Source organism: Corvus brachyrhynchos, unplaced genomic scaffold, assembly GCF_000691975.1.
Source record: "Corvus brachyrhynchos isolate BGI_N302 unplaced genomic scaffold, ASM69197v1 scaffold80, whole genome shotgun sequence".
NCBI lineage: Eukaryota > Metazoa > Chordata > Aves > Passeriformes > Corvidae > Corvus > Corvus brachyrhynchos.
Window position 1 is genome coordinate 13,305,792 of NW_008236769.1, and position 27,684 is coordinate 13,333,475.

The 27,684-nt window shown below is 39.7% G+C and overlaps 1 protein-coding gene across 1 annotated transcript in view; it reads right to left on the bottom strand.

Moving 5' to 3' along the window:
• Positions 1 to 4,857: 4,857 nt before the first annotated feature.
• UVSSA (UV stimulated scaffold protein A) overlaps positions 4,858 to 27,684 on the bottom strand; it is a gene marked incomplete at its 5' end in the record, with an annotated part of 48,964 nt that continues 26,137 nt past the window's right edge. The window contains 6 exons of the mRNA XM_017727537.1: positions 4,858 to 7,002; positions 10,109 to 10,292; positions 14,672 to 14,783; positions 15,642 to 15,825; positions 20,540 to 20,689; positions 21,603 to 21,780. Of these exons, the coding sequence (XP_017583026.1) occupies positions 6,909 to 7,002; positions 10,109 to 10,292; positions 14,672 to 14,783; positions 15,642 to 15,825; positions 20,540 to 20,689; positions 21,603 to 21,780 (902 nt within the window). The remainder of the gene's footprint in view (positions 7,003 to 10,108; positions 10,293 to 14,671; positions 14,784 to 15,641; positions 15,826 to 20,539; positions 20,690 to 21,602; positions 21,781 to 27,684) is intronic.

Genomic DNA, 27,684 nt, shown 5'->3' on the forward strand with positions numbered 1-27,684 from the left:
TTTCTGATATTGGAAGATTTTCCATACTATGGGAGGTAAACCAAGGCAGAGAGCAGAGGGACACTGGGGATGAAGGGGACAGGCAAGTAAACAAAGAGGATCCTAATCAGTTTGTCTCCCAAACTGGGCTTACATAAATGGTCTACCTAAGCCACATTCTTCTCTATCTGGAGGGGTTTTTTACTTCTTTCCTTCTCACTCACACACTCAGGTTCTGTGCCACATGCTCACGCTAAACAGACATCTCAGGTGGACAGAACGGGGGCTGTCACAGTGAAAATAACCCTGACAGTAAGAGCTCTTTCTCCTTTCCTGATGCTGTCTGGCAGAGATGTGAATTCATCATACAGCATAAGCTTTAAAAGCAGGTTATCACAGCCTTGGAAACCTACAGCTGCTACGTGCCCATTCAGGAGAAATCCTGTTGATGCTGGAAATCCTATGGATGCACCCTGTATCAATAGAGAAGCACCCAGAACACAGAGCATGGCCAGAACACAGAAGTCTGGACATGCAGGGTTAGGCAATATCTGTAGAAGATTTACTGATTTATTCTTATGATGTCACACATGTTCAGGTAGCTAAAACTAGCCAGGTCCACCCAAAGTGGTAGACTTTAGTTTAGAATACATCTTCTAAATTTTCTTCTCTGCAATGACACAAACCAGAAACATTTTACAGAGACAATGCAGGAGAGATGACACCACAGCAAAGAACTGAAATATTGTCACAGAAACACTTATGTGGAGTGATGGTTTACACAGTAAATATTCACCTCCTTTGGTAAACTGCTGCTTTTTCAATAGAAGGAAAATAATTCTACTGAACTTAGTACAAATAAATCAATTTTTGCTCTTTTTTGTTCTCCAATTTTTTTCTCTATAACCACACACATACATTACAAGAACTTATCCTGCACATACAGGGACTCTTTCCTGCCTTTTCATTGCAACACAGCCAGGGTGACAAGTTTATTTCCTGTTCCTTGGTCCCCAGAGTCTGCAGGAGGGGAGGAGAAGAGCAGGAAGAGAGCATTTGAATGAGCTGCTGGTTGGTCTCCTCCAACTCCTTGTGTTGACTGAGAGTTCATAGCACCAAGCTGCACTCTCTGTGACCTGTTAAATGTTTTGAGAGTTGTGATTAAGGATGCTCTTTGGGGCTTCAAGCACCAGCACTATGCCTTGTAGGGGTGATTTGGAGTGAAATACTGTGTTTGCCTTGAGCACGCTCTGCAGCACACCTGATCACACTCACCTCTGCTGCTTCTGCTTCAGCACTGGGGAAAATAAACACTCACACACATGTGGAAGCAACATTTAATTTCTGTCCTAGTGAAATCGTGTGGCAGACTCTCCTCATGGTGCTGTTAGCCTTCAGCTGCCAAAAATACTATTACAAAAATTCAAAGATATCCAAAAGCAATTTCCAAACAAGCAGGATCGTATATTATATTTCCATATACCTTTTACAGTGCATGAGGATAAGAGTGGTTCCATAATGGCATTATAAATACAGCAAATTAATGGTGGATGCAATGCCAACACCTTGTCATTATGCAAATTGGAATGTCGGCAGAAATGGTTATTCAACAACCCCTTTCAAGGCAACCAGAAACCTAATACTGCACATTACATCTAAAGTAATTAGCACCACATTTAAAAAATTTTAATAAGATTTTCCTTAACCCCTTAACAGAGGGGATTCCTGATGACAATGGAAAAACATACGAGCACTTGGCACGGGAGAGCTGGGGTTTTTCTCAGGGCACTGACAGGCAGAAAAACAAGGGGAAGTCTATCCAGAAAGCCAAATGATGACATTTAAGTCACAGACATCTAGAGATGGAGAAACAGAGTGTGCTGACATAAGCCTAGCTGAGTTTGCCCAGGCTCTGGTGCAGCCTGTCACTAGCACAAACACCCCGTGCCCTCCTCCCAGCGTGGCAGAGCCTGCGCCCCCACCACTCTCCTGAGCTGGCACGGCATTTAGGCTCCTTACTACACAGATCCTGCTGATAGGAAGGGCTTAGCAAGGACATGAATCCTTTTCTTTCACTACTCCATCAGCTTTGAAGAAGAGGAGGAAAAGCATCAACTCAGAAACATGAGTAATTAACAGATCTTTCTCCTTCCTTTCCTTCAGGGGCAGCATCCGACTCCCACATCTGGAAGAATGCTAACTTATCCTACAGGTCACAATTTGTCCAGCTGCCAGGCAGCCCCAGTTCTCATCCACATGCATTTTCTAGGGGATGTGCTAAGTTTTGGGATCCTTAGCATCTCTCCCAGCTGAAGGGGTGGGGAGGTGCTGCTGGATGGGGAGGGCTCAGACTGGTCTGAACTAGGCTGCTGCTTTGAGGCTTTTCCCACCCTCTTTCTTAGAGGATTTTGTAATAGGATCATTACCACATCCACTAAGAGGGATGCACCTAGGGCTCTGAATGTTACCAGCAGGATCTAATTTCCCTCATTAGCCTCTCACCACCTTTCTCTGTAATCCTCCTGATGTCCCCATCCCACACCCCAGCAGCTGCCCAAGCTCTGCCCTGATGTGGCACAGCTGCAGCACCTTGGCTCAGGCTGCCATGAAAACAACTAAGCTGGGAGAGATCCACCAGCAGCCTCCCCCCTGAACCCTCCAGCTGGTTGTAAGGGAACTGCATTTCAGTGGGGTCTCTCGCCTGAGCGCTGGTGCTGTGCTTGGCTTTGTAGCTGACTCTCACCCTGATCTCCCCTTGCTGACTTGGTTCCAGACCTGGCTTCTATCTTGGTAGCAGACAACTTCAGGTAACTGCTGACTGGTGGCTGACTCTGTTCCTATTACCAAGATTGTCTTCTTGTTTGGGGGTGTGTGACGGTGCCCTTGTCAGGAAGGACGTTGCCCCTCTCTTTTTGGTAATGGTCCTCTCTGTTTTCACGTTCAGCTCCTGACACCTCGAGGCTCTCCTCCGTCTTTTCTTTCTTACCTAGCTATGGATTAACCTCCCTCTGGTCTCCCAGCACTGTCGAGTTTTCCTTGGGCACTGCTTGGGGCAGAACCTGCGTGTTTGCAGATGCAAATTCAAGTGCTATTTTCACCTAGGAGCAGAATGCTGTTACCTGTTTTGGGTATATTTAAATGTGGCTGTCCCAGAGCATTCTAGAACAAACATATGGAGAAATTGCTCTGTAGAAGTTACCAGACTAACTTCTTCTTTCAGACTTTGGCGTCCAAGGGGTCCTGAGGGCTGATCTAACTGGTGACGATACCGATGAGGAAGCTCTCTCCTGAATCCATGAAGTTCAGTGTTTTTCCTGGTAGGTGTCTAGAGAATAAGGATTCAGATCTAGCCCTCCCTTGCCAGTCCCCAGTCTGGGGACTGTAATCTGCAAGGATCTCTTTTATTCTCTGTCTAGTTTCCTACATGATGCAGTTTTAACTCCACAGCAGTTCATTTCCAGCTCCCACAGGGAAACAGGTGATGTGAGCTGTCTCCCACCAGCTCTCCTGCATTTAAGTTGCCAGTGGCTTGGGCCATCCTGAGCCAGGACATGGGACTGTCATCTCTGGGGCTGAGAAGGGACCTGAATTCCACCTCCTGAACGTGTGCTCCAGGGGGAGAGCCGTTAAGTGCATCATGATTGCCACTCCCTATTTAAAACCAGTGACTTTGCTGAAGGTGTGAGTTTGGGGGGTGTGAGGCATTCCAAAAGGCATGGCTTCGAATGGCCGATTTTCACCAGTTAACTACTGTAACATCCAGATGTTCTTACCTTTTCTGGTGCATAACCTACAGAGACATTTACAGCAGCTCTGATTAAAAGCATTAATGTGTTTCACAGCGCTGGGTAAGCCCCACACGCAGCGGCACCACAGGCAGGCATTTGCAGAGTGTGGGAGACCACCAGATGGCCATCTGCCTCTGCTGTGCACCGTCACACACCTGAACTGGGTTTGTGCTGGCTGGGCTCCTGAGATTCAACACCTCTTGCTTATGGCTAGAGGCTCCTTATAACTAGTAACACCCTTATCATCCATTTCCACAGTCACTTTAAATGGAACAGGTTTAGTTTTTGTTTTCCACAAAACAGACTTTGTTTCTTCATTCTTTTTTTCAATAATGTCCACTTTGATTAACTGAAGCCTTTCCTCAATGTGCAAACTGCTGTGTGTGGCACAATCTACCATCCATGCAGAACTGCTTATAAATCCCATTTGCATGTTTTGCTTACCAATAAAAAAATGACAAATATTTTAACCATTATTTCTAGGAACTTTTTAGTGTTACAGTTTTCTAATAGAAACTTTCAGCCATAGCCAGGTTGATAAAGCCAAGCCTCAGGTAAGCTTAGAGAAAATGAAATCACAAGGTATGGTGGAAAAGATGAGCATGAGCCCATCATTCTGCCCCAGAAACCTCCAAGGGGATGTGCTGAAGGATGGCTTTTACTCAGAAGACCTGCTCACAAGCTCCATACCAAGATCATTTATGTCACTAAATGCTTTATATTGGAGTGCCAGACCATAAAATGCTGCAGTCTTTTTTCCTTCCAGGCTTTTACTCCCCAGGTGCAACCATGTGCTCAGGTAACAATAACCATGCAGAAGTCTTTGCTTACAGTCCTCATTTTCCCACGGACACAACCCTAGTTAAAAAAGGATGATTTAGATGCACCAGCACAACTCACTTCAGCTCAGAGTCCCTTCAGATACACAATATTCAACCTGTGTACCAACCATTCACCTCAACAGCACTCCAAGGGCCAAATCACCCCAAGGTGTTCAGGCACCTGGGAATCATACACAGCATCCCCTGTAAGCAGAAGTACAATTGCAAAGGTGTTGGAGTGAGTTTAAAGACAAAACCACACTCAGAGATTATGTGAATGATATTTGTATTTATTTTTTTTTTTCCCAGAAGCCCTGAGGACAGGAATAGGAAAGTTCCAGTAGAAATATCACAGGGACAGTTGGGCAACATTTGAACCGGTGAGCCCAGGGAGCTCAAATTTGTAAACTGCTGCAAGTAAACTGACACACAAAAAGTGTGATGTATCTAAAAGGTAGACTGATCTATTTTGAATTTTTGAACTTAAAAGGACTTCTATTTAGTGAAGGTATACTGGACCTTCAGAGAAAGATGTGGCTCTTTGAACATTAATCAGCAAGTGTCAGTTAAGTTTGGGGATCCCAGCACCCAATGATCACTATCACATTCTCATATGTGAGGTGGGACAGTTGTTGTGTTTGTATGTTTCCTATTTTTTTGTGGGTGTGCGACTTTGTCTTTAGTATGAAATCAAATCAGTTTAGCAGCTGATTCAACTGACTTGATGATGAACTTGGTTTGTCCTTACCCACGTTTTCACCTGAAATCTTCACTGCCACATTAGTAGAAGTGATTTTACTTTCCAGCGCAGTCAGTAAATATTATGTGAAATTCTGGCTCTTTATTTGTTCTATTTTTGGTATTTCAGAAGTACATCAACCTGTCCAAATTACAGAGCTCTTGCAAGACACATCATCAAAAGACAGCATTAATTGCTTTCTATGCAGTACTTGTGCAAGTCAGAAAGTACTTGGCAGAACTGTAAATTAGCTTGTGTCTGAGGTGGTCAGAAGCTACACTCAGTTGTTACCACTTTCCAAAGTTTTAACTCTTAGAGTCTCCTTACCATGAGGAAACACCTCCAACAGGTGAATGACTAAGCCCATGCTATAGAGAATCCATTCTAATTTGTAGTGAGTATTTTATTGAAGACTTTTGTGGGTCACTTTGAAATTGATTTTTAAACACCACCTTCCTGATTGTCTGGGTTTTCTTTACCCATAAAGCTGTATGAAATGTTGCAAGAGCACAACTGGTCATTGTTTCATTCACTCTCCTTGACTATAGCCAGCAAACAAGTTTGGGAGATTTGTTTAAGTACCCAGCCAAGAACTACAACCCACACTGGATCCACCTGCACATTAACTCTCTGGAGCTAGAGGAGTCCAAATGTTTGTGTTTGTTTCTGGGTCCTTAGACACACTCTCAGGCTTAGCCTGGTGTAATTTTATCTGATCCAAGCCAGGCAGTTCACTACTGCCACTAGATCAGTGTGTCACTTGAATGATTTTTTTAAACCTCTTATTTTCACTTCATACTGGAGCAGTTAAACTGGAGCATTTTCTGTGTATATCTACAGACTTTCACAATGTGCTTTCCAGGAGTAGTTCTGAAAGATATTGGGATAGCATCTTGGGAAGACAAGAAGCAGGCCAGGATGCTCTTTTTGCCATTTCAGCTTTTCCATCTGTGCTGCAGCTACCAGGATTGACTTAGCTCCTGGAATTCAGTTTGCAGAAATCAAACTCTGCTCCATTCCTCATCTGAAGGCAGCAATTGGTTCAGATTTTTTTTTTTTTTTGTGTACCAAGATGTTTGTAGAGGTACTGCAGGAGCTGCTGTGCTCCTTGATGTGGCTCACTTTATACAGCAGTAGGCTGAGCAAATGCTCTGTGCATTGCCATTCCTGGCAGCAATCAAATTGTTTTTAAGGTATCTTTTTATCTGAAGGCAGAAAACTGGAAAATTAAACACACATGTTGGCAAAGGAGGTATAAATTACATGAGTCCCTTAGGAAGGAAAAGAATCAAGCCCCAAAACCTGAACAGTTTACCCCAATTATGTACAAGTCATAAAACACCTCTATTTCATGTATATTTCAAATAATTATAAACTTTTTAAATACATTCCATTCTATACTACCACATCTTTCCCAAAATTAATATTCATTATCAAATAAGTTAAACTTGGAAACAATTTAAAAATGACACCTGTAACAATGTGCCTAGCAAAGTATTGTAGTGTAAATACAAATATCTTTGATTAAGGGTTTTGCAGTTGCACTTTTGTAATAAAAGAAGGACAAAGGTGATTAACAATTTAATTCAGAGCATAATTAAACTGGTTGGCAAACTTCTCATGCTTCCTTTGGTCCACCCGGTTCATGGCTTTCACGACCCGTTTCATGGCACCTCTGAAAGAGAAACAAAACAGTAACAGCTATGTTGAGTCTACTCAATCTCAGAGAATGTTTATGAATGTTGGGGAATTAGATTAATCACTACCAGGCTTCTGAGCATGGCATTGATGAGGCTGAACAAATTTGTCTTGTTAACTAAATTAGCTGCAGCAATATAAATAGTTTAATTCAGCAATGATTTTATTAACAGGAGTAAACAAATTCAAGTCTTTCAGTTTAATGGCTGTGTTCTCCACCCTCCCAGCATTATTTCTTAGAGCCACACAGGGCAAGTTTGATTTACAAAAGCACCTAACTGCTCTCAGGGAAAAAATAACTAAAAATATCTAACAAGATCTTAAAAAATTAACACTTAGAAACCCTTATGAAATCTAACTCTTAATCTAGAATGTTTTTAGGAGGGGAAGGTTCGTTGTTCACTTCATGAACTCATTTAGCAACTTCCCCATTCCTGAGCAGCAGCTTTTAATGCACAAGAACAACTCCAGTTTAGGAAGACACCAGAGATTATTGTGTATCTCTCTACAGAGACACAGGCTACTGCTGCAGAAGTGCTTAGAGATTAGCACAGGCGGGACGGTCTGTCCAATACCTCATTCATATATAAAGTGATCTCTGCTGCCTCAGGATGGGCAAGCATTTGAACCCTCTGCCTCTCCTGCTGTGCTTGAAGAAGGCTCTGGAACGTTCTTCAGATTCAAAAACGAAGTGAAGGAACGAAATGCAGAGCTGCTAAGCTTTCTGGTGCTCCCAAATCCAGTGAAGGCCTGTCTGTCTCCCTGTTGCTGCTTTATTGGCTGCCATTGTTTCCTCCTGGTAAAGATGTGCCCAGAAATTTCTTTTGCGAGGGACTGCAATGCTTCTGAGCTGGTAAGTGAAGACACCTGCACTTTTTCCCCTTCCACAAACTTTTGAGTGAAGATCACACAGCTGAGATTTTGAGGCTGAGGAAAATGATGCCTAGACAGCATAAACAGGAGGAGTAGGAGATTGTCATAAAAGGCAGAGAGACAGCAGGCCTCTATATCCTCTAACTGGTAAGGCAGAGGAATGTGTTCATGAATCCAGAGGGGTAAGAAAGCAAAAGAAAGGCAGCAGAAGCAGTGAGGAAAATGTTCTGTTGTGAACATCTGCCCCCTCAGAAACTCGGAGCAACTGTTGCACAGAGCCAAGGGCACCTTGCCTCGGGATTTTTGTTCCTCACTGGATTCTGAAGTTCTGGTTTTCACTGGTTACTTTAGATGTCTCTGGCACAAAAGCTCAGCTATCTGAGGCTGGTGTTTGCAGGTGTTCTCAGCTGTCACCCTGCCTATGAACGATGTTATCTCCTAACATATCTCCAGGTAAAGACCTGGCTGCTCTGCTGATGTGGGAGGTAGAGCAGCTACAGGCTTGGTTTGAGGGACTGTGCCCCATTTGAAAGCAGAGCACTGACTGATGTCTCCTTTGATTTCTACAAGTTTGGCAAGTTCCATCACACAAGTGGATGGTTTCAAGGCCAGTGCTGTTAAGACTCTACATTATCACAGTCTGCCTTTATCACTTCTCAGGATGTTGCAAGCTGTGCAGGAAAATGAAGGTAAGTCATGCACCTGGGTAGTGGTCCCCAGCCTCTTTCAGGATCAGCCCCTACACACTATTCCAGCTCTGGTCCCAGGCTTGTCTCCAAGAAACAAGCTGACTTCTGGTTTGGTAACTGTTCTCTGTAATGGCTTCATTTCCAAAGCCATTTTGAAATTTTGGAAAACAGAGGTTTCTTCTTAAAAATGCTCTAAATGGTGGGATTAAAGATTTTCTCAGCAGCAACTACAATGAAAACCAACATTCTGAAAAAACACCCAGGACAAGGTATACGTTTAACAAAATTCTGCCAATAAAGTTACCAGAGTAAGGAAAATGTGGTCATGGTTTTGCACTTCAAATATTACCTAATTGGTAGGAGAAAAGTGAGCCTTTAGCAGTGCAGAGTGGCCTTGACACTTTCATGTCATGTAGGTTTTACATTAGCACCAGTGGATTGTGTGATACTGTAAATGAAATGAGATCCCACTTTGATGATCTGTGCGCAATTTCACTTAGCTTTATTGGCAGACTAGAGCCCAGGTTTATCACCTACACATTTCAAGTAATTTGGGGTTGTTATAAGGAGTCAAGGTTATCATCTTGTTTAGTGCTGCAAAGCATGAAACCTATTAAAAACATGACAGGTTTGATTCCCTATGCCTGGCACTAATACACACTCAAAATCATTAGCACAAACCACAGTAAACCATGATATGAAATTCTAATCATTAGAACTGTATGTCTCTGACTTCTAACTAAGACCAGGTGACATGAGAATTTCACAGAAAACGTGCTATTTCCGTAACTAAAAGCAATGTGGATTTGGCTTTGTTTTTATAACTATTACATCAGAGAAGGGAAAACTGAGTTTAAACAAATATTGTGTCTCGGATGCTGTTCAGCTCATCCAATATATTTAGGGAATAACCCACCATTAATGATATAATAATAATACTACTAATAATAATTTTGCTTTTTTTGATTCGACAACTTTACACTTCACTTTCCTTTGACTACTTCATTTTTGACATATGAAACTCTTTAAATAGCTGCAGCTGCTTCCTATTTGATAAAGACCAGAGCACACTTAGGCAAATTTATGTTGTAGCCACATCTAAGCAAGAACAGGCATCAGAAATGGTGTTAATAGTGGACAGATGGAGCTACTGTATGTTCTAAAGCCCATTCAGGACTGGCTGGCAGGTTCCCACATCCACCTGAGCTGCTGTGCCTGACTAATAAATGATCATCCAGAGAAGCCAACCCAGCAACTGAAGGGTTTAAAAAAAATTGAGACAGGATGAAAAAAGTCTTTCATAGGGAAATTTTGCAAATTAGCTGAAAATCACTCTCAAAGAAATAACCTTGGTCATCAGTACCTGCTATTTTTTACCCTCCAGACATACAGAAGACATTCTTGCTTGCAGTTAGCCAAGAAAGCTGTTTAGTAAGTGCATGTTAGTGTAGAAACAGAAAGTACTGTTGAATCAAACAGAAACAGTAATTTAACAGGCTTTAGAGAATGGAAGTATCTTACTTATTGAAGACTTTCTTCTCAAGCCGGGAACGAGAAGTGTTAGCCTGTTGCTTCAGGTCTGTCAGATTTGGATATTTTTGCTTCTTCCCTTTCTTTTTCTGTCCTTTTCCATTACTTTTAGAGGAACCAAGATCCAGTCCTGTAGCAGCTTCAACTTCTCTCATAAATTCTGGATCTCGCCACTCTGTTTAAAAGACAAAACATGGACTTTGAAACTCCAAACCCAGGGAGGACTTGCAGTCTCCCAAGGAACAGGTTCTTGTCACCAATGGGCGAGGGCAGAGTCACTGCGATCTAAGCTGCATACGCAAAGGAAAGAGAGGATAAAGCAGTTTCCCAAAATAACAGATCTTGATGAAAAAGCCCTGCCAGTCTGGGGTTACTATGCATTAGTTGCTGCTGTGTATAAAACTGTTCTGTAGGAAGACTTAAGTTTTTGCAGTAGCACAGCAGCAAAGTTCCAAGGAAACTATTCCATGTAGGAGAGGTGAATAAACACAGTGATTATTATTTAGAAATTGAAAGTGCCAACAATGTAGCTGAGGACCTTATCTGCAAGAAATAAATTCTGAATAAGCTTAAAAATAAACCTAAAAAAATGGAACAGATCAACTTTTGAGCAGAGTAGGGGTGACAACTTTGTGACTTCTTTTCATCAGTAATACTTACTTTAAAATATGAACTGGTATCTGACATCTGCATAAAATTCTTGAGTAGAACAACATGACCCTGTTGCCATGAGCCTCATTTTGCATCTAAAAAGACACTACTATCTAGGTATCTCACATTGGCTCAGTTTAATTACCTAAATCAAGTTTCTTCTCTTGACAATGGCACAGGTTAATTTATCCTAACAAAATCTTGTTCTACATTTTATCAAAACCTTAATGCTTCAGAATCAAAGAATACATTCTAAGTGGATTCTGATCCTAGATGCCACCAGAGGAAAAAGCATGAACAAGTTAAGACTGTGGACTGTTTGAGGAAGCCATAGTCTTTTACCTTCAGTGTGGAGTCTTGTGTATCAGAATAAGGTTGCATCGTACAAAGTAAAAATGTGGCTGGAGGATGGACATCCGCCAAGGGGAAATTTAGAAACATTTCACTGCATTGTAGAGAATTGGAGCATATGGGTTGGAAAAAAATGTAGGAAGCACTACTTCAAAAAGAACATGGTCCAAACTCGGTGTAAATGCCAGAATTCTATAGTTTAACAACAGTAAGTGCCAGTCATTTGTCATAGTTTCCCTTATGACAGTCAGCCCTTCTTGCCTGCAGATATTGTAACACCAAATATCTACTACTCTTACTTAACATCTTTGTAGATATAGAAATATAAACAGTCCTAAAGGACTATACAACTTCATTTATATACCAAGATTGTCACTGAGTGTGACAAACACTGCTAACAACATTTCAGGAAGGTCAGAGGCAATGTCCTCACTTAAGAACATGGTATTAAGGAATGCCAGAGCAATTTTCCAAGGAAAGGTTAGATCTAAACTACCATCATACATGTAAGCAAGGACTGATTAAAATCCAACATGCCAAAAAGCATGAGCAAAACAAAGCTGTTCAATAGCTGCAGAGGAGAGTTGCAAAGGGAGAAAATAGAACACGTATACTTGATAAATCATAAGACCTCACAGACTTTATTTTTTTTCTTGAAGTGAGGGAATACAGAACAGCACAATTCAGATACAGGAACGATTAATCCAAGATTAAGGAAAACTGTCTAAACAGTTTATCTCCCAGTAATAAGAAGGCGTCACAGTTTAGGAACCCCGTGAATGGAGCAATTGTTTAAACACAACGAAAAAATGCCGGCATCCAGTAGAGATGAAATGAGCATTTGAGTAAAATGAAGGAGCAATTTAAAAGCTTTTGAGAAAAATCAATAGAATGCCAGGGAAGAGCAGGGGTTTTGAGCATTGATGGGCCCCTAAAGCTCTTCATACATTGTTACTGAGTTTAGCAGCAGGGAAAAGAAAATTACACAGTTTGCAAGGGTAGGCGGGAATCAATACTGTAGTTAGTAAAGAGATGCTATTTCACATCTGAGTGGCCAGCGGCCTGCCTTCCCCAGCCTGTCCTGATACCTGTTTGTTAACAAGTCACTAAGGGCTGAAAAACCAGATACTCTTCAGGGCTGACACAAAAAATAGGCACTTAATTTGCTCCTGTGTGCGAACTACTGGAAAAGGATGAACGCTGCAGATTAGCAGGTCAGCATAATCTCACCTGATTCACTTGTTTCAGGACTGAAGAGCCCAAAGCACCATTTTGTGGACATCAGCTAGAGTTTAAAATTTTGTACTAGGATAATAAATGCTCCATAATAACAATGACAGTGTTGACAAAACACAGTCATTAGCACACAAACCATATTACTTTTATATAGCTGTTTCCCCCTTTAATCACACAAAGATAGAAATAAACCTACTATCCAGTATGCAAGAAGAATTTTGGTGTAATTTAACCATACAACTGATCCCTAAATTTTAGTGGTTTTTTCCAGATTTTTCAAATTGCCATCATTAATGATGTTGTCAATCAAACAGTTCCTGACTGTCCAGTGAGATCCCAGTTGTGTATTTCCCATAGCAGCATTGCTTAGATTTGCTTCCAGACCTCTGTAACCAAAAAAACCCCCAAACCAAACACCACTGAAAACCAGCCAAACACACTCCTCCAAACCACAAGACAGTGAGGCACAGGAAAAAAGAAAGCAACAAAAAACAGTGGATAGAAGTATTTATTGACATCTGGTATATGTATGGCTTTAGAAACATGGAAGGTTTTGAAACATAAATTAAGTGCCACAGCTTGTGCAGTAAGTCCCCCGCCAGATGGGATGGACCTTTGTGTGACATCTCAGCTTAACAACCACACTCAATAACACAAGGAGCAATGCCAACACTAGTTTGGGACTAACATACACATCCTTGTGGACCAGAGGTGAGAAGCCTCTAACAACACCAAACTGACACTGTAATAAAAATAAATACTATGTCTAGCCTCAAGCAATGGCAATTTCACAGGAAAAAAAAAAATCAATACTTTTCAGTCCAAGTGATTTTTATACCAGAATGTTAGTTTCTAGTTGGAGATTTCCAGAACACTTATCAGTTTAATTTGCTAGTTTTAGTTTCACAGGGAACTTTCCTTTTTAACACAACATCCACACCCCTGTCCTGGTTTGCCAGTGACAGTCCAACAGTGTCTGTGATGCTGGCTGGATACCAGTTTAGAACACTTATTCTGCCTGGACAGGGATGGCAACTATATGCAAATGTAGCACTTGGACACCTGCAAATACCAGAAGGTGTTCAGTAATTGCTGCACTGGTGTGGTGCTGTAATCACCAAGCCCAGTCACTCAAAGATGGTCAAACAAGTATTAAAGGACACTGGGTAGGTCAGCTCTATGTTCAAATGCACATTCATTCCACAGGGACCTTTTTGAATACAGATCAACAACTGTTCCTTAGGCTCTCAAGAGGTTTTATGGAAGGTTCAGTAGCTTCATTAATAATATGCTTAACTGTGAAACACCAAGTCAGTCAAACCTTAAGAGAGAACTCCTTCAAGGGAGTATAGTATAGGATATCAAAATGCTAATGCCTATGGGTGAGTTTAATTAGAATGCAGAATACTCACCGAGAATAAATAGCTCAAACCAGAGAAAACTAAGACCTGCTGGAGGAAGGTAATTTAAAGAAAAGCTGTCCCCTCCAATTATACACTCTGCTGGATAGATCCCTCTCTCCCATCTTCCTTTGCAGTGCATCAACTTCCAGTAGTTTCCTGGTTGCAATCCCCCAGGTATCTTCTGTCCATCATTAATGAGGTTTAGTTGTACTGTTGCAAGAAAATCTCTTATTCCCCTGGAAGTCTTCCTGCCTGTGTACTCATTGCCTGCTGTTTTGTTCACTGCCTGCATTCCTCACCTACCAGTCCAGAGCTGCACCCTGGCTAAAAATGCCCAAATAATCTTGGGGAAGAAGGAGCCTTCTTCTCCCACACCTGAAAGCTGCAACCAGGATGCAAGGAGAAGGCCAATAGTTTTGTTGCCCATTCCCAACTGTTTAAAAACAAAATCCAGCACACCCTCCCAATATTGGTGGTAACACAATGATCCCAATAATATTATCCTTATATTGCATAAATCACAACTGTTAGGGACCAGCAAGATTAGACAACTACTTTGCAGAAGCACAGGAACAATTACTGTTAAGCATTTCCCAGGGAAGAGGTCTAATCATCCTTGATAAACATGTTCCTTAAGACAAAGGCTATGACTTGTCTTTCTGAGCAGTGTTGGGAACATTACAAAAGCCACTGGAAATAAAGCACAAATGCAATGTGAACCTTTTTCTGTCTACACATGTATCCATATTTATCTCATAAGCAAGAACCACTGCAAATGAGCAGCAAATTAAAATCAACAGGAATGCAACTGAGAGAATTTGGTTAGGAGCAACATAGGTAACAGCTATCTCCCAGTTCTGCCTAGTATTTATTGTAATTTTTATTTTTTTTAAGACACTATTCAGACACAGACCTGGCTGGGCCGCTTGCTTCTCAAACTTTATCTTCTCTTCTCTGGCTCTGTCCTCTGCATTTACAGGAATCCCAGAGTCATCCCGAGGTATTATCTTTCCATGGAAAGGGCACTTGAGGGAGAAAGGGGGGAAAAAATCTCACAGTTTTTGAATGAAAAGAAAATGTTTACATTTTATTCAACACAGCTTAAAACTGGACACTGGAATTGAGCAACAAAACCACAGTCCTCTTCAGAAAGCATCAGGATCCCATAAATGTGATGAGTTTAATATATTCAGAATCTCAAAGAAATAAGCTCTTGTTGATACAAATATCCAGTTTCAAGAGACCAGGTAGTACATCCTGCCAAGTCTGGAACTAGGGCACCAATGTTCCATCATATGTTGTTGTTTATGCTATATCCCTATCCTCTAACAACCCCATTAAAAGTACTGAAGTACATTTAGATCCCTCAATCTCAGATAATACAGGAAGAACAGGGATACTAGAACAAAGTATTTAAGCAAAGCAGTTCTGCTCAACAGTGGTCGTAATTTGAGGCTGTGTAGAACTTAGATCTAATAAAACTTAATTTGTAAATAAAATTTCTTTGCCCCTCAAACATACAAGTTTCGAGAAACAGTTAATACCAAATATGCCTCTGAGTGAGGAAAAATTTCCAGCAAAGAACTGACTATCTCTACCTTACTGCCAGGTACTCACACATCACAGTAATAAAATAAAATAAATAAATAAATAAAATAACCTACAATGAATGCCAAAAACATTTGAGAGTTATTCAAATGTTTACAGCTTCTTTACTAAAAGGATGTTTCCCATATGAAGCACATATTAACATTTAACTCCTCCAACACAATGTTCTTCCACTCCCTTGAACTATACTTACAATGTCAAATAAACTTTTATGGATGTTTTAAGATCTTCTCCATACAGCACAGATCTTGGAAGTTACGTAACTTGGTACCTACCTTAATCCGATCTTGTCTTTCACACAGACTTCCATCAGGCATTGGTGCTCGACATTTATGTTTTACCGGTTCAAACTTGCCAGCAAATGTTATATACCTGGTTTTTAACATTTCTGTTATTTCTTTATTTTCCACTTCTTCCTCTACTTCACAGGGTGCCCAAAATCGATGCTCAGAGGTAAATCTGGGAAAAAAAACAAATGAAAATAATTCACAGACAAATTGTAAGAAAACACACAGAGATGCCATTATCAACCTGTGCTAAACTCACATGTGAAAGGAAGAGAAGCTTTACTAGTGAATTAAAAAACACCCCTTAGGAATCTACCAGTCTTTCATATGGCTTCTGTATTATGAAGATATCTTTAAAATATAACAAAGCCTGTCTAGTATTGATTTCCTGTTTAACCTGCTAAGGTATTACAAGTCCTAGCCTTAGCTCATGATCTGACATCCAGAGTCAGTTATCCAATTTCCAGATTCAGTGAATAACTTTGTAATTCTGTACTTATCATTCTTCATAACAAAATACTTCTATGATTAAGCACAGAAGACAGATCAAGGAGGAAACAGTTTGATCTTAACCTATCTGATCTTATTCCTGACAGCTGGACTCCTGCAGCAGTAGAGAAGCAGAAGCTGACACCAGAGGATATTGCAATGTACTGAGACCAAGGGAAACAGCAATCAGCTGAGCCTCATACAGATTCTTTCTTCCAGGTTCTCCTATACGGTGTCTATAAATCTGAGAAATTACCAGGTGTTCCTCTAGGAAATTAAGCTAATCCACAGAAAATCTATTTTAAAATTAAAGACCTTACATATAGGCAAACAAAGATTTTCTCAACAGCATTCATATAATTTCATTTTAGCCACCCTAAGCTGCCAATAGACTGTAGTGAAAAACAGGCAACCCCAGAGAGCAATTACCTGACTCATTTTAGATGCTAATCTTAGGAGGCAATGACTATCCCTCTGAAGGTAAATGTTTCTTTCTCCTAATAATGAAAAGAAATCAGGATGACCAGCTTCAGCTTAGGTATCTAATTTTAAGATATCTGAAGTTAACAACAACAATCCCACGTCAAATTTAAGGAAATATGAAATTAAAGTGGAAAAAAATACAGCTAAATTATGGGAAAAAACCTGCAGCCTGCATGTCTGCTGCTCATTACAAGCAAGATGGAGATACCTAGATGACAGATGTCTTGATAAGGAGATAAAATTCCTAAACCACACTTTCCAATCCCTTTCTTCCACATCGTTCTTCGACCCAATCTGTTACAGCATTATTTGAGAGGATTTACTCTATCCATATCCAATTCCTCTCACTCACTAATATCCTTGGGTGTCATTCCTACTTCTGAGATGTTGCCTTCTGTAGCCTGCAGAGCGATATATACATGAACACTGGCGTCACTCATCACACCGGTCTCAATTTGGCAAAGCACATAAGCCAATACTTGAAAGAATTACTTTAGATGGCCTGAAAAGTTTTGATTAATTTTATCTAACCAAGTTTTCAGCAGATGACAAGGAAAAAAGAAACTAGAGGAAAATTTCTGACCATAGCAACCTACAACATATATAGCTGCTGGTTTTAATGCAATAGTTGAGCATTTAAAACTACGTAAAGAGATTAAAACTAGCTTTAAAAGGGGTTAACGAAATTTTCTGAGCATCTCTGTGATTTGTCAAGTCATCAGAAAAATGTTCCAACAAAATTCTTGTTAAAACAAATTGATTCTATCCAGTAATTTCTCCATCAAATACGGCTCGTTAGTGCCAGATAAATGCTACCCTGCCATAAAGTACAAATAAATTTCTTCTGGTAAATTAGGGGATAAAGGCAAAAGAGTTCCAGTGGAGGCTAGTTCAGCAATAAACACAGTAATATATTTCTGCTGTTTTTGGTTAAACAAAATGTTTTTAATTACATACTTCTGCAAACTGTAGCAAAAAAACCCCAAAGCCCTGGAAGTCTTTCCAAAATACCAATATGACTTTAGCCCACTATTTGAATGGTACAGTATTTTACCTTCAGAACTTATGTGGCAAGATTGTACAGTAGATAGTAAATAAAAGAATTACAATAATTTCTTATTTGCTTAGTTTAATGTAATGCTGAAAGCAAGACTGACCAGCAGCTCTGTGTCACTAACCTTGCAGCCACACAGAGGGGAAAGCATTCCTAAAAAAGTCACCATACAGGATTTTTACATGCATGGTAATCTTACAGAATCTCTTAGTAAAATCCTAGTGCCCTTTTGTGGTCTGAACTCCCCTCCCCCTCTAGATTATCAAATTACAGTTACATGAGAATGAAGAAGCATTTAACTGTCATGCATGTCAACCCTTCCAATTACGAAATAGTTCTATTTAATAATTTCTCTGTCTCCCTTCCCCTAAATATGCATCTAACAAATGTTAAGAATATTAAAATTATGTTTCACTCTATGTATCATTGATCAGTGTTTGGGAACTGAACTTAAAAAAGCCTGGTTCATAAAAATATTTAATAAATATTATTGTTTACTACAAGCATATAACTTATTTTCTCCCAACATGATTTACAAGCAGCTGAGAGAAGAACAAAGCAGTGGCAATCCCCAAAGTTTTCTGATTTCTTGTTGTAAGTTAAGCAACATTTTAAACAGGCAGATACTTGCTGGAAAAAATGATCCATGTGACAAGTAAAAACCTATTTGTAAGATGGATCAGAAGAGGAACAGATAATCAACTAAAAAATGAAAAAGATCAACACCTCACTCACATTTAGAGTGCTGCTGATCCAGATAAATAACAGAGGCTTTAATGGCAATGACACAGCAATACACGAGGAGGAGGAAGAGGAGGAATAAAAGACAAATAATGGCTAACTGAAATTTAAGAGGAAGACTAGCTCTTGGAGAACTGCTGCACTCTTTCAATGAATTTATATCATCTTAATTCATCTGATGGGAAGATTATAAAAACATTGAATAAATATAAATTCTAATCCCAGATGCTTACAGAGATACTGAAGCAAGTGCAAAATGGGCTAATTGAAACATCCTAGTCACAGTCAGTGCTGCACCAGCCTTTTTACTCTGCTCCCAAGAGTAAGCTGATTTAATTCAAGGAGGAGGGTAGATGAGTTTGGAAAGTTCATGCTACCCAAAATAAATCTGTTAAGATGACACATCAGACTCTACACAATACAATACTGTACAGCATACACTACCTTCTGCCCCCCCTGAAAAAATCCAACAAAACTTCTTTAGAATATCATCTTCCTGGTAGCTACATTCTCACTGTCAAAATCGTAATTTATTGTAAACGCTGTGATTAAGTAAGTGCACTGATAAATGAAACAAAAAGACTTCTCCCCTTTATATTTTAAAAGTTCAAATTCCATACACATCCCATATGTGTTGTCTATTTTTCAGTTTGCTTTTTTTCCCTAAGAATCTTACAGAGCCTGTATGGATGCATATAGAAACATTAAAATAGCTGGCCAATAACTACCTTAATTTTTCAGTAAGTCTATTTCACGCGTGAGGTCAATGGTATTGTGCAGAGTTACTTAAATTATCTTTAGTTAGATTGGCATATCTGTAGTTATAGACTATATGGTTCAGAAGTGTGCCCTCTATTTTATTGGGAAGCATAAAAATAAAACAGTACAGCACAAGGCAGACAGGCAGTGAAATATGCTTCTGATTTCACTTATGACTTGAATAATTCATTTGCAATGTAAAATAAGGCCTTACTACCTTTTTGGCACTATCACAGACAAATGCTTCTTAAAGCCCTGCTGAAAATCTTTTCATAGGCTTTGAAGAGCCTTCAGCAAACGAGATGGAACCCAAACCTTGGAGTGACTGTGGTAAAGCACTTTTATGCAGCAAATTGCACCAGTTTTCGGTAATTTAAAAGATATTCAGCATTTTATGAAATCGGGTGCAGGGGCAGAGATTTCCTCTTGTTCCTTTCTGACAACACTGTTTTAGCACTGTGATTACAAGTTGGGGGTTTTTTGCTCGTTTTGTTAAGAAAACAAACTAAGTTAAAGTAATACTATTAAGAATAACGGCTTAATTTGGAACCCAGCCAGCCAATGATTTTTGCCTTTTTCAAGCCAGGTATGGTGCACACTGATATCAAAGTTCTGGTGGACTTAAAAGAAATTTATACATACAGGGAGGACTTTGCAACCCAACTTCCATTTAAAAATACTAAAAGGGGTTTTAAAAACTGACTGTTAGAAATAAATTCTGATGTGCACCTACCACCTTTTCTCCCCAATGCTAAAGCTTTACCTAAGTCAGCAATGCTTCGTGAAACACAAAACCTCTCAGACAGCAATGGAAAGTGAAAAATCCAAACCCAAATCCTGTAACTGCCACCTTTCCTTGTGTGACTGAAGAAGTGAAAAATCCAAACCCAAATCTCCTGTAACTGCCACCTTTCCTTGTGTGACTGAATAAACATATCAGTTTCCTCAGTTACCACTTTGTGAAGCCAGGAAAAACACTTCCCCAGCCTTTCTCCTACCTTGCCTGCTACTTATTTATATCTCAAAAGTCTCCAGCTGAGGGAATGTCTATCACACACTTGGCAGAGCCCTTTGCATAATGAGGTACCAACTTAAATTGGAGTAACTGATGCTATGCTGCAAACATAAAAAGAGCAGAAAAAATGTGCTTTGAAGCATCAAAGGATATTTAATTAGTATCACATCTTCTCAAAATAAATAACATTTAAAGGTAGAATTTCTGACTTTGTGGGTCCTACAACACAAAGTAAAGAAGAAAAGTAATTATCAAAAGAAATAGCAGTCACCCCACTGCATGACCTCTGAGTACAACTAAATCTATTTATTTGTTTAATTTGTTTTAAAAGAAAAAGAGCATTACTTGAGAATCTTCCCAGCACTTGGCTGATCCTCTCCCCAGTAGTGAAGATCTAATCCAAAAGGCATGAGGGGAGCTTTAGCTCTTTCTTCTAGTTTTCTTCTTTTACTGTCAAGATCTTCCACATCTGCTGTCGCAGTAGTTGCAGATTCACTGGAGGAAATTGATGAGAAGACAATACAGAACACCAATGAGCACAACAACTTTTTTTCTGTTTTCATTAGATTTTTTTAGGCCAACACTAATATTACCTTAGATCTATTGCAAGTACTTTTACAAGGTTGTCCTTTTATTTTTTTTAAAGGAAGACCATAAGACACAACACCACATGCTCTCTATACAGCTCGCTGCATATTCAGCTAGTGCTGGCTAACACCTATCACACTATTGGGGGAGAAGCCCAGAGATTTGATGGGGGCAGCAGTGGATCATGCAGGTTGTACTCCCACAGGAGCTACAGATGTGGTACAGGAAATCTCAGATTAATTCCAGTTTGCTAGGTTTTGGGGGCATCCCTGGCCAATGCAGAAGTGTCTTTCCAGGAACATGCCACTAAGCAGATGACTCCAGTCTTACCCCCAAATCACAGCTAAATGCCAGGCAAGGCTGGCGTTTCATCAAACTTTGAACAGGATTGATAACAAAATTGTCTTTGGAAGCAATGTAACATCTCCAGGCAGCACTGACGGCGTAAGTCACTGGGAACAAAGAGATGGTTGAAACTACTTGCAAATTGAACATTAGGATACATTTTGTTTAGCTGCAAACAGAATGTACCCAAATAAATGGGGTGGGGGGTGTTGTTAGCAAAGAAGGGAACAGTGTATTTTCATAAAGGCCATTTACACCAAATAAGATCTGTAGTAACTGAACAGTAAAAGATTCCTTAAGATCCTAGTGCAATCACCAACAAAATCCCAAATATTAGGCAATGAATGTAATGGTCTTCAAAATGAGACCAAGTCAGCCTCGTCAGCTTGCCTGGTTCATGAATGCTTTTCTGTGTGCTATCATGACTAATAAACACAAGAGCAAGAGGTTTGTACAGGAATGAAACAAAGATAACCTGGCATGAGGAGGTGGTAGCTTTGGTAGCTTGTCTCTAATAAGTTTCAGAGTGGCAGCTGCACAGGTTGGATCGAGTTCATCCTCATTCCCTTTGAGCTGAGTGTGGGAGCTCAGCGGAGCTGCTCCTGTCGATGCCTTCGCCACCAGGGCTTTTGGAGGTGACTTGGGTTCAAGCCCTGCGAAAAAACCTTGATGTTTAGGAGTGATTCACTTCTCCCACCCTCACAGTCCAACCCAAACAGCTCAGGGTGCTGACTACGTCTTCCTGCTTCCAGTTTGCTTTAGACATCAGTCCCACTCAGAGTGAAACAGAATTATTTAGAGGACATTTGTCTTTCACAGATACTAAACCACACAATTTGCCAGGAGAAAATACCTAAGTGCTGGCAGAAGCAGGAACTGCACCCAGAGGGTCTGCCCAAGAGACAGGAAACACCTGAGCTACACCTGAGGAACAAGCCATCTGCAAGGCAGTACCAGGCACTGATGTTCAGCACCAGTAGCTCAGCAGTAGGGTAACTTTAATTACTTTTACAGACAGATTAGAGATTCAGCTGTAAGATGTGAGGACTGTAAGGATGCAATTAGTCAGGCTGAGCAGTTAGACAGCACCTGCCTCTACCTGCTGAGCTGGAGGAGCAACGCCATTTAGCCAGTAGTAGCAACAAGAACTTTTTAGCCAATGACAGCTAAAATTGGAATGTGTTGTGATGTGTCCCCTTAGAAAGCCTTTTTAAAAAATAATTAATTGAAATGCAAGGTCTCGTCCCTCAAAGAAGATCCCTAAATTTTATACAAAAAAGTCATAGTTTCACAAAACTAAAAATTTCAGCAAATTATCTGAGCCTTCTTATGAAAAGTAACTGAAGTTCATCTAACATGTTTTAGCCATTATTTAACTGTAACTTTTGATCTTTTGCCCAATTCTAACCAGCCCTGAAGCTGCACCGAGAAGCATTCTTGCCTTGTTAGTCATTAAATGTATCACAATATATTACGTAGAAAAGCAAAAGTTAATGTTGTATCTGTAACCAGCTGTCTGAGTAGGAACTTGCAAGACCCATAGGAATGGGTAGGCTTGGTACATAAGATACTTTCATTCCAGAGAATAATGTATTCTCCACAAGCAAAATCAGAATAATTTGCTGTGACCCATCTTTCCACCTTATAAGGTCTCCCAGTAATTCATCCTGACTTTGATTCGTTTGCATCGCTCATTCCCTTTAACCCATGGAGTGCAACTGCACGGATGGCACTGCCTGACATCAGCCACAGGCAAAGATGCTGAGAGGGCAGCCTTTGAGATCCACCCCCTAGGAGCACATTTTCCAAGTACCTAGATCAGGAGCTGAGTCTTTGTGCAGGGAATGACATCCACACTTTTTTCCCAAAGCTCCAAGCTCAGGGCACTGAGAAGGACACCTGTTTAACCCAGTTCCTGTACAGCTTCTCCCCAGAGACAGCTGACAACCCTAATTCAAAATCCAGAGTCTCATCTTGCTGTTGGCTGGTGCTGCTGAGCACACCTGGCACTGCTGCTCCCTTACTCACTCCAGCCCACACTAATGAAAGCTATGAACACTCCACATTCTCCAAAGTCAACAAGGCTTTAAAGAACATTGTCCAAAAAACCCACCATTTAAAGGACCAATCTGTGCTTTGGAAAACAGTCTCAAAGTTAGCAGAAGAACCAGGAATAAGGGAAATTATAATTAAATATAATAGGATGGATCTAAGTAGAGAAAAGTCTAGGTTATTTAGCAAAAGAAATTATTTCATTACACTTATTAGGCTGTGAACTTGCTGTTCAAGAGGGATAGTGGTGCCTCCACAGAAATGTGCTTTTTAAACATCACTTCAGTGAAATAATAATGCAGAAATTTTGAATTTATGTCTCTGGAAAGGGGGCAGGACAGGCTTCATCTCAGCTCACGTCACAGGTTAGAAAGGGAAAATGCCCTTCTCAGGTGCTTTTATCAAAATGAAGGAGTATTAACCCAAAATCTTGTAGTAACCACACTTTAGAATCATCAGTATTTAGAGAAGTAAACTTCCTTTAATGACAGAAACAGTTACAAACAGGGCCTTTGGCATGAACAAGGTTAACTGAGAAGAATATGTCATAGACTCTATCTGTAATGTAGAATTGCTTAGGCTGCATTTAGCATTTAAACTGCTTTCTTTTTTTTTAGAGAGCCTTTCTGAAAAGCATTGTTTAAAGCAAATGTTTTGAGAGCACCTGTATATGTACTATTTACAAATAGTAAAAAACCAGTCAGAAGATAGCAGGTTTGTGCCACTCACCACACCTCTTCTCTCACCTTCAGAGAAAGTAAGTGCATATGTTTTAAAAGTTCTCAGAAAACCCTAATTTTTCCCTATGATGTTTACAGGAAGCGTGATTGCTTGTTCACCACACTGGTTTTGTTGAGGAGGAGGGGAACAGCAGAGACAAACCGTCAGCAACACACAGAAAAGGCAAGGGAGATAAATAGACAATGTGACATTTAGACAGATAAAAATCACATCCAGAAGATCAATATTGGAATTCTTAAGAGTTACAAGAACAAAATATTTTCTCATTGATTTCTTATTTTAAACCATTAGAAGAAAAATAGCCAAAAGTAAGTACACTAGGACATCAGTAACACCACCTCCACTGTGGAGTTTTGAACAAGTATTTATGTATGAAAGTAGTTTTTGCTAACAAGATAAAGACAAGAATCACCAGGCAGACAGCCCCAGCCGAATGGTGCCCAATGTCAGGGTGGGGTTTCTTTGTTTTAGTTTTAAAACATAGATGGGATTAAGTACAGTTTTAAAAGTAAAATTCCTCTTCAGAATTCTGCTGTTCTGTGTGGTTTATTTAACAAGTACAGTACCTGGGTTCAAATTGTTTCAACAGCAGCTTTGAGAAAGCATCATAAAAGTGTTTAAATCCCCCTTTTTGTTTAAATTGACCAAATGGCACCTATTGCCTGAAGCAATAAAGTAGCCCATGTTCACAAGATAAATCAATAGAAGGAAAGAGAGAGGCTGGGGTTTCAGCTGAAGTTAGGCTGCTGAATGCTGACATTATTGATTTTAGCTAGTTCAGCTGGCCTTGTAATTAAAATGTAAATTTGAGAAAGAGATTATGTCCTGACAGAAATGGTGGGATTAAGGGGAGATAAAAGCCCCTCAGTGAAAATTCAGAGAAAAAGCCAGCACAGGTTTCCTCAGCTGTGTGGATTTAGACAAAATCAAGCTACTTCAGATTCACTGAAGTTTAATTGAAAAAACATAGATAGAATATAAACAAGTATTATGGACTTCACCTTTCCTGAAAAAAAATTAATAGTTTCTGCTTCTCATTTGTTAAATCTTAATCAAGCTAAGCATATGTGATTTATATTAGTACAGACACTGTCCCAGACTGTAAGGAAAATCCAGCAGTTCAGGTACAATATTTCCCCACTTACTCTACTGTGCTCACAATGAAAATGCCTGCCAGTATTTTACTCAGGAAGCACAATAAGCTTTGGACTTTGCAAAGCTTCCCAGTGCCTTTGAACATAGCTATGCTCATTTATGTGAGATCTTGGAATTCTACTTTAGAAATTCAAATTAAAAAAAAAAAAAAAAAAGGTAACTATGGTAATTAACAAGAAGAGTTCACTAACATTACATAAACACTTAGTTTGGCTTACTGGAATTACAGAATATGTTAATTTGTTATACTGTTACCTCTCATCAATTAACCGTATTTATTACTGCTTTACAATCATAGTTAAGAACCAGAAAAAATCAAATACACGGCATTTATATCAAGCCCTTTCTATACCTTATGCCCTGATCTTTTAAGCTTCTTCCTTATGATTTTGCATCCTGTGGCCATTGCACAGATCCTCTGAGGGATACTGCTGTGGCAAACTACTCGAAAGTGTACCAACATCTTGTGCAGTGAGTATTAACTTCCAAGAACTTTAGTAGAAATCAAGTATATCCCATGTCCTGTTAGATTTTCTGGGACCCTTATTTATATAGAAGGACCTCCCCTGAGAATGAGGAAAGATTCCATAATCAGCTGATCAGGATGAACAGAAGAAATATCTACAGTCAATACTTCTACATGGATGTCGAAGTACTTTGTTTGAAGTGATAATCATGTTTTTTTATAAATGTGAGAAGTTAATCTTCATTCCAAATACTGCATTACAAACAGTGTTACTCACTTATTAAGTGTAGCTAGGCCTCTGTAGGGCTCAAGCTGTGCCAAAGGAGGTTCAGGTTGGATACTGGGAAATATTTCTTCACTGAAAGAGCAGTCAAGCATTGGAACAGGCTCTGTGGGGAAGTGGTGGAGTCACCATCCCTGGAAATGCTCAAAAAATGAATAGATGTGGAACTTCAGTGGCCATGGTGGTCAGTCAAAGGTTGGAATTGATGATTTCAGAAGTCTTTTCCCATCTTAATGATGGTTCTGTGATTCCATATAGGACTTGTGTTTGTCTGTATACAGGTACATTCAAAACACGCTAATTTAATGAGGCAATCTCATTTGTAAACTTACAATTAAATATTTCTGAAGTTTTTTACGCTAAGAGAAATGGAGACCACACACACATTTGACAACAGAAATTCTGGACTGGGGTTTTAACTTCAGTGCTGAATATCTGTTTTCAATACATTTATGATAAATCAACACATGCTATTTACATCCAGTAACAACTATGGCAGATTTTTTTTTTAAAGGATTCATAGTAATATTAATAGAAACCTTATTCTAGATACTATACTATTGTCTAGGCTGAAAAACACAACTGTGTGTTACTTGCATTTTCCAAATTTAGGAAAAAGGAACCCAAATTTCAAAGAGATGAATAGGTAATTCTGTCTATCCTTCTCCCTGCAAAACATGATATGCTTTTTCCCCTAAAAGAAGTCAGGTAAGAGCCTTATTTAGCTTAGACAGTATAATTCTAAGTCTCAAAATCAGTCCCCGACAATGATACTTCATACAGTCTGGAATCTGCAGGTTTGTTTCTGCTCTGGTCTCCACTGAGCTGTTTCTCCACATCCTTCACATGCAGGAAGAATTCCCTCAGAAGTTCCTGAGCTATGAAGACCAGACAAATCAAACCTGACTGAAAAGCTGGATCCAGACAAATTGAGAAATCACTGCATTAACGAAGGAAAAAGCTTAGGTATAATTTCCATTTAGCCAGCACATGTGTGTCTGTTTAAGGATTCAACAGTCAGTAGAACCTCAGCAACTTCATTCCCAAATAATAATAATGTCATCAGAAACATTTGCTTTCATTACAACTAAGTAGGACAACATTATTTGGTTAATCGTGGTGACGCACATTTTTATGGCCCCTAGCTGATGAAAGCAATTGGCCTGAGTGCACCCCAAATAACCCATCTTACCTTGTGTATGAAATACAGGTACCTGTTGGAAAGAGAAGCTGCTCTACTGACCCCACACTTGTGTTCTCTTATGTACAGAGTCAGCCTTGAGCCAAGTCTACTTCATGATCACGGCCATGACAATCACTCTCTCCACTGTGGAAGCCTGAACTCCCTCCCATTTTAAAAGCTATTACAAAATGGATTTTAGGAAGTTTTTCAAATACACCTACCACTGGCAAATCCTAATAAATACTAGTTACAGAAAACCAAACAAAGTATTTCCCTAAAAGACTAGTAAGTACTGAAAACAAGTTTTTCACTGAGTATGTCACAGAGGCCTACATGTTACAGAAAAAGTAACAGAATTTGTGCTTTTGCCTTGTGATTTCCAGAAGATGTTCACGTGTACCACTCAAATAAAAAAAAAACCAGCAAAAAAGCCACAATGAAATAGAGGAAAACATAACTGTAAAATCAAGAGATATTGATTCTTTGTAACTAAACCTGTTAGATGCTTCTATGAAGGAAAAAAAGACCAGTTTAAAAGCTATCAATTCTTCACAAGTCAAAATTAGATGTTTTGCTTCATCAACACTTGCATACATGCTCTTTTTGCCATGTGTAGATTTAAATCCACTATATAAAACAGAAAAAAAAAAATAAAAGGAGAAATCATTTACATGAAG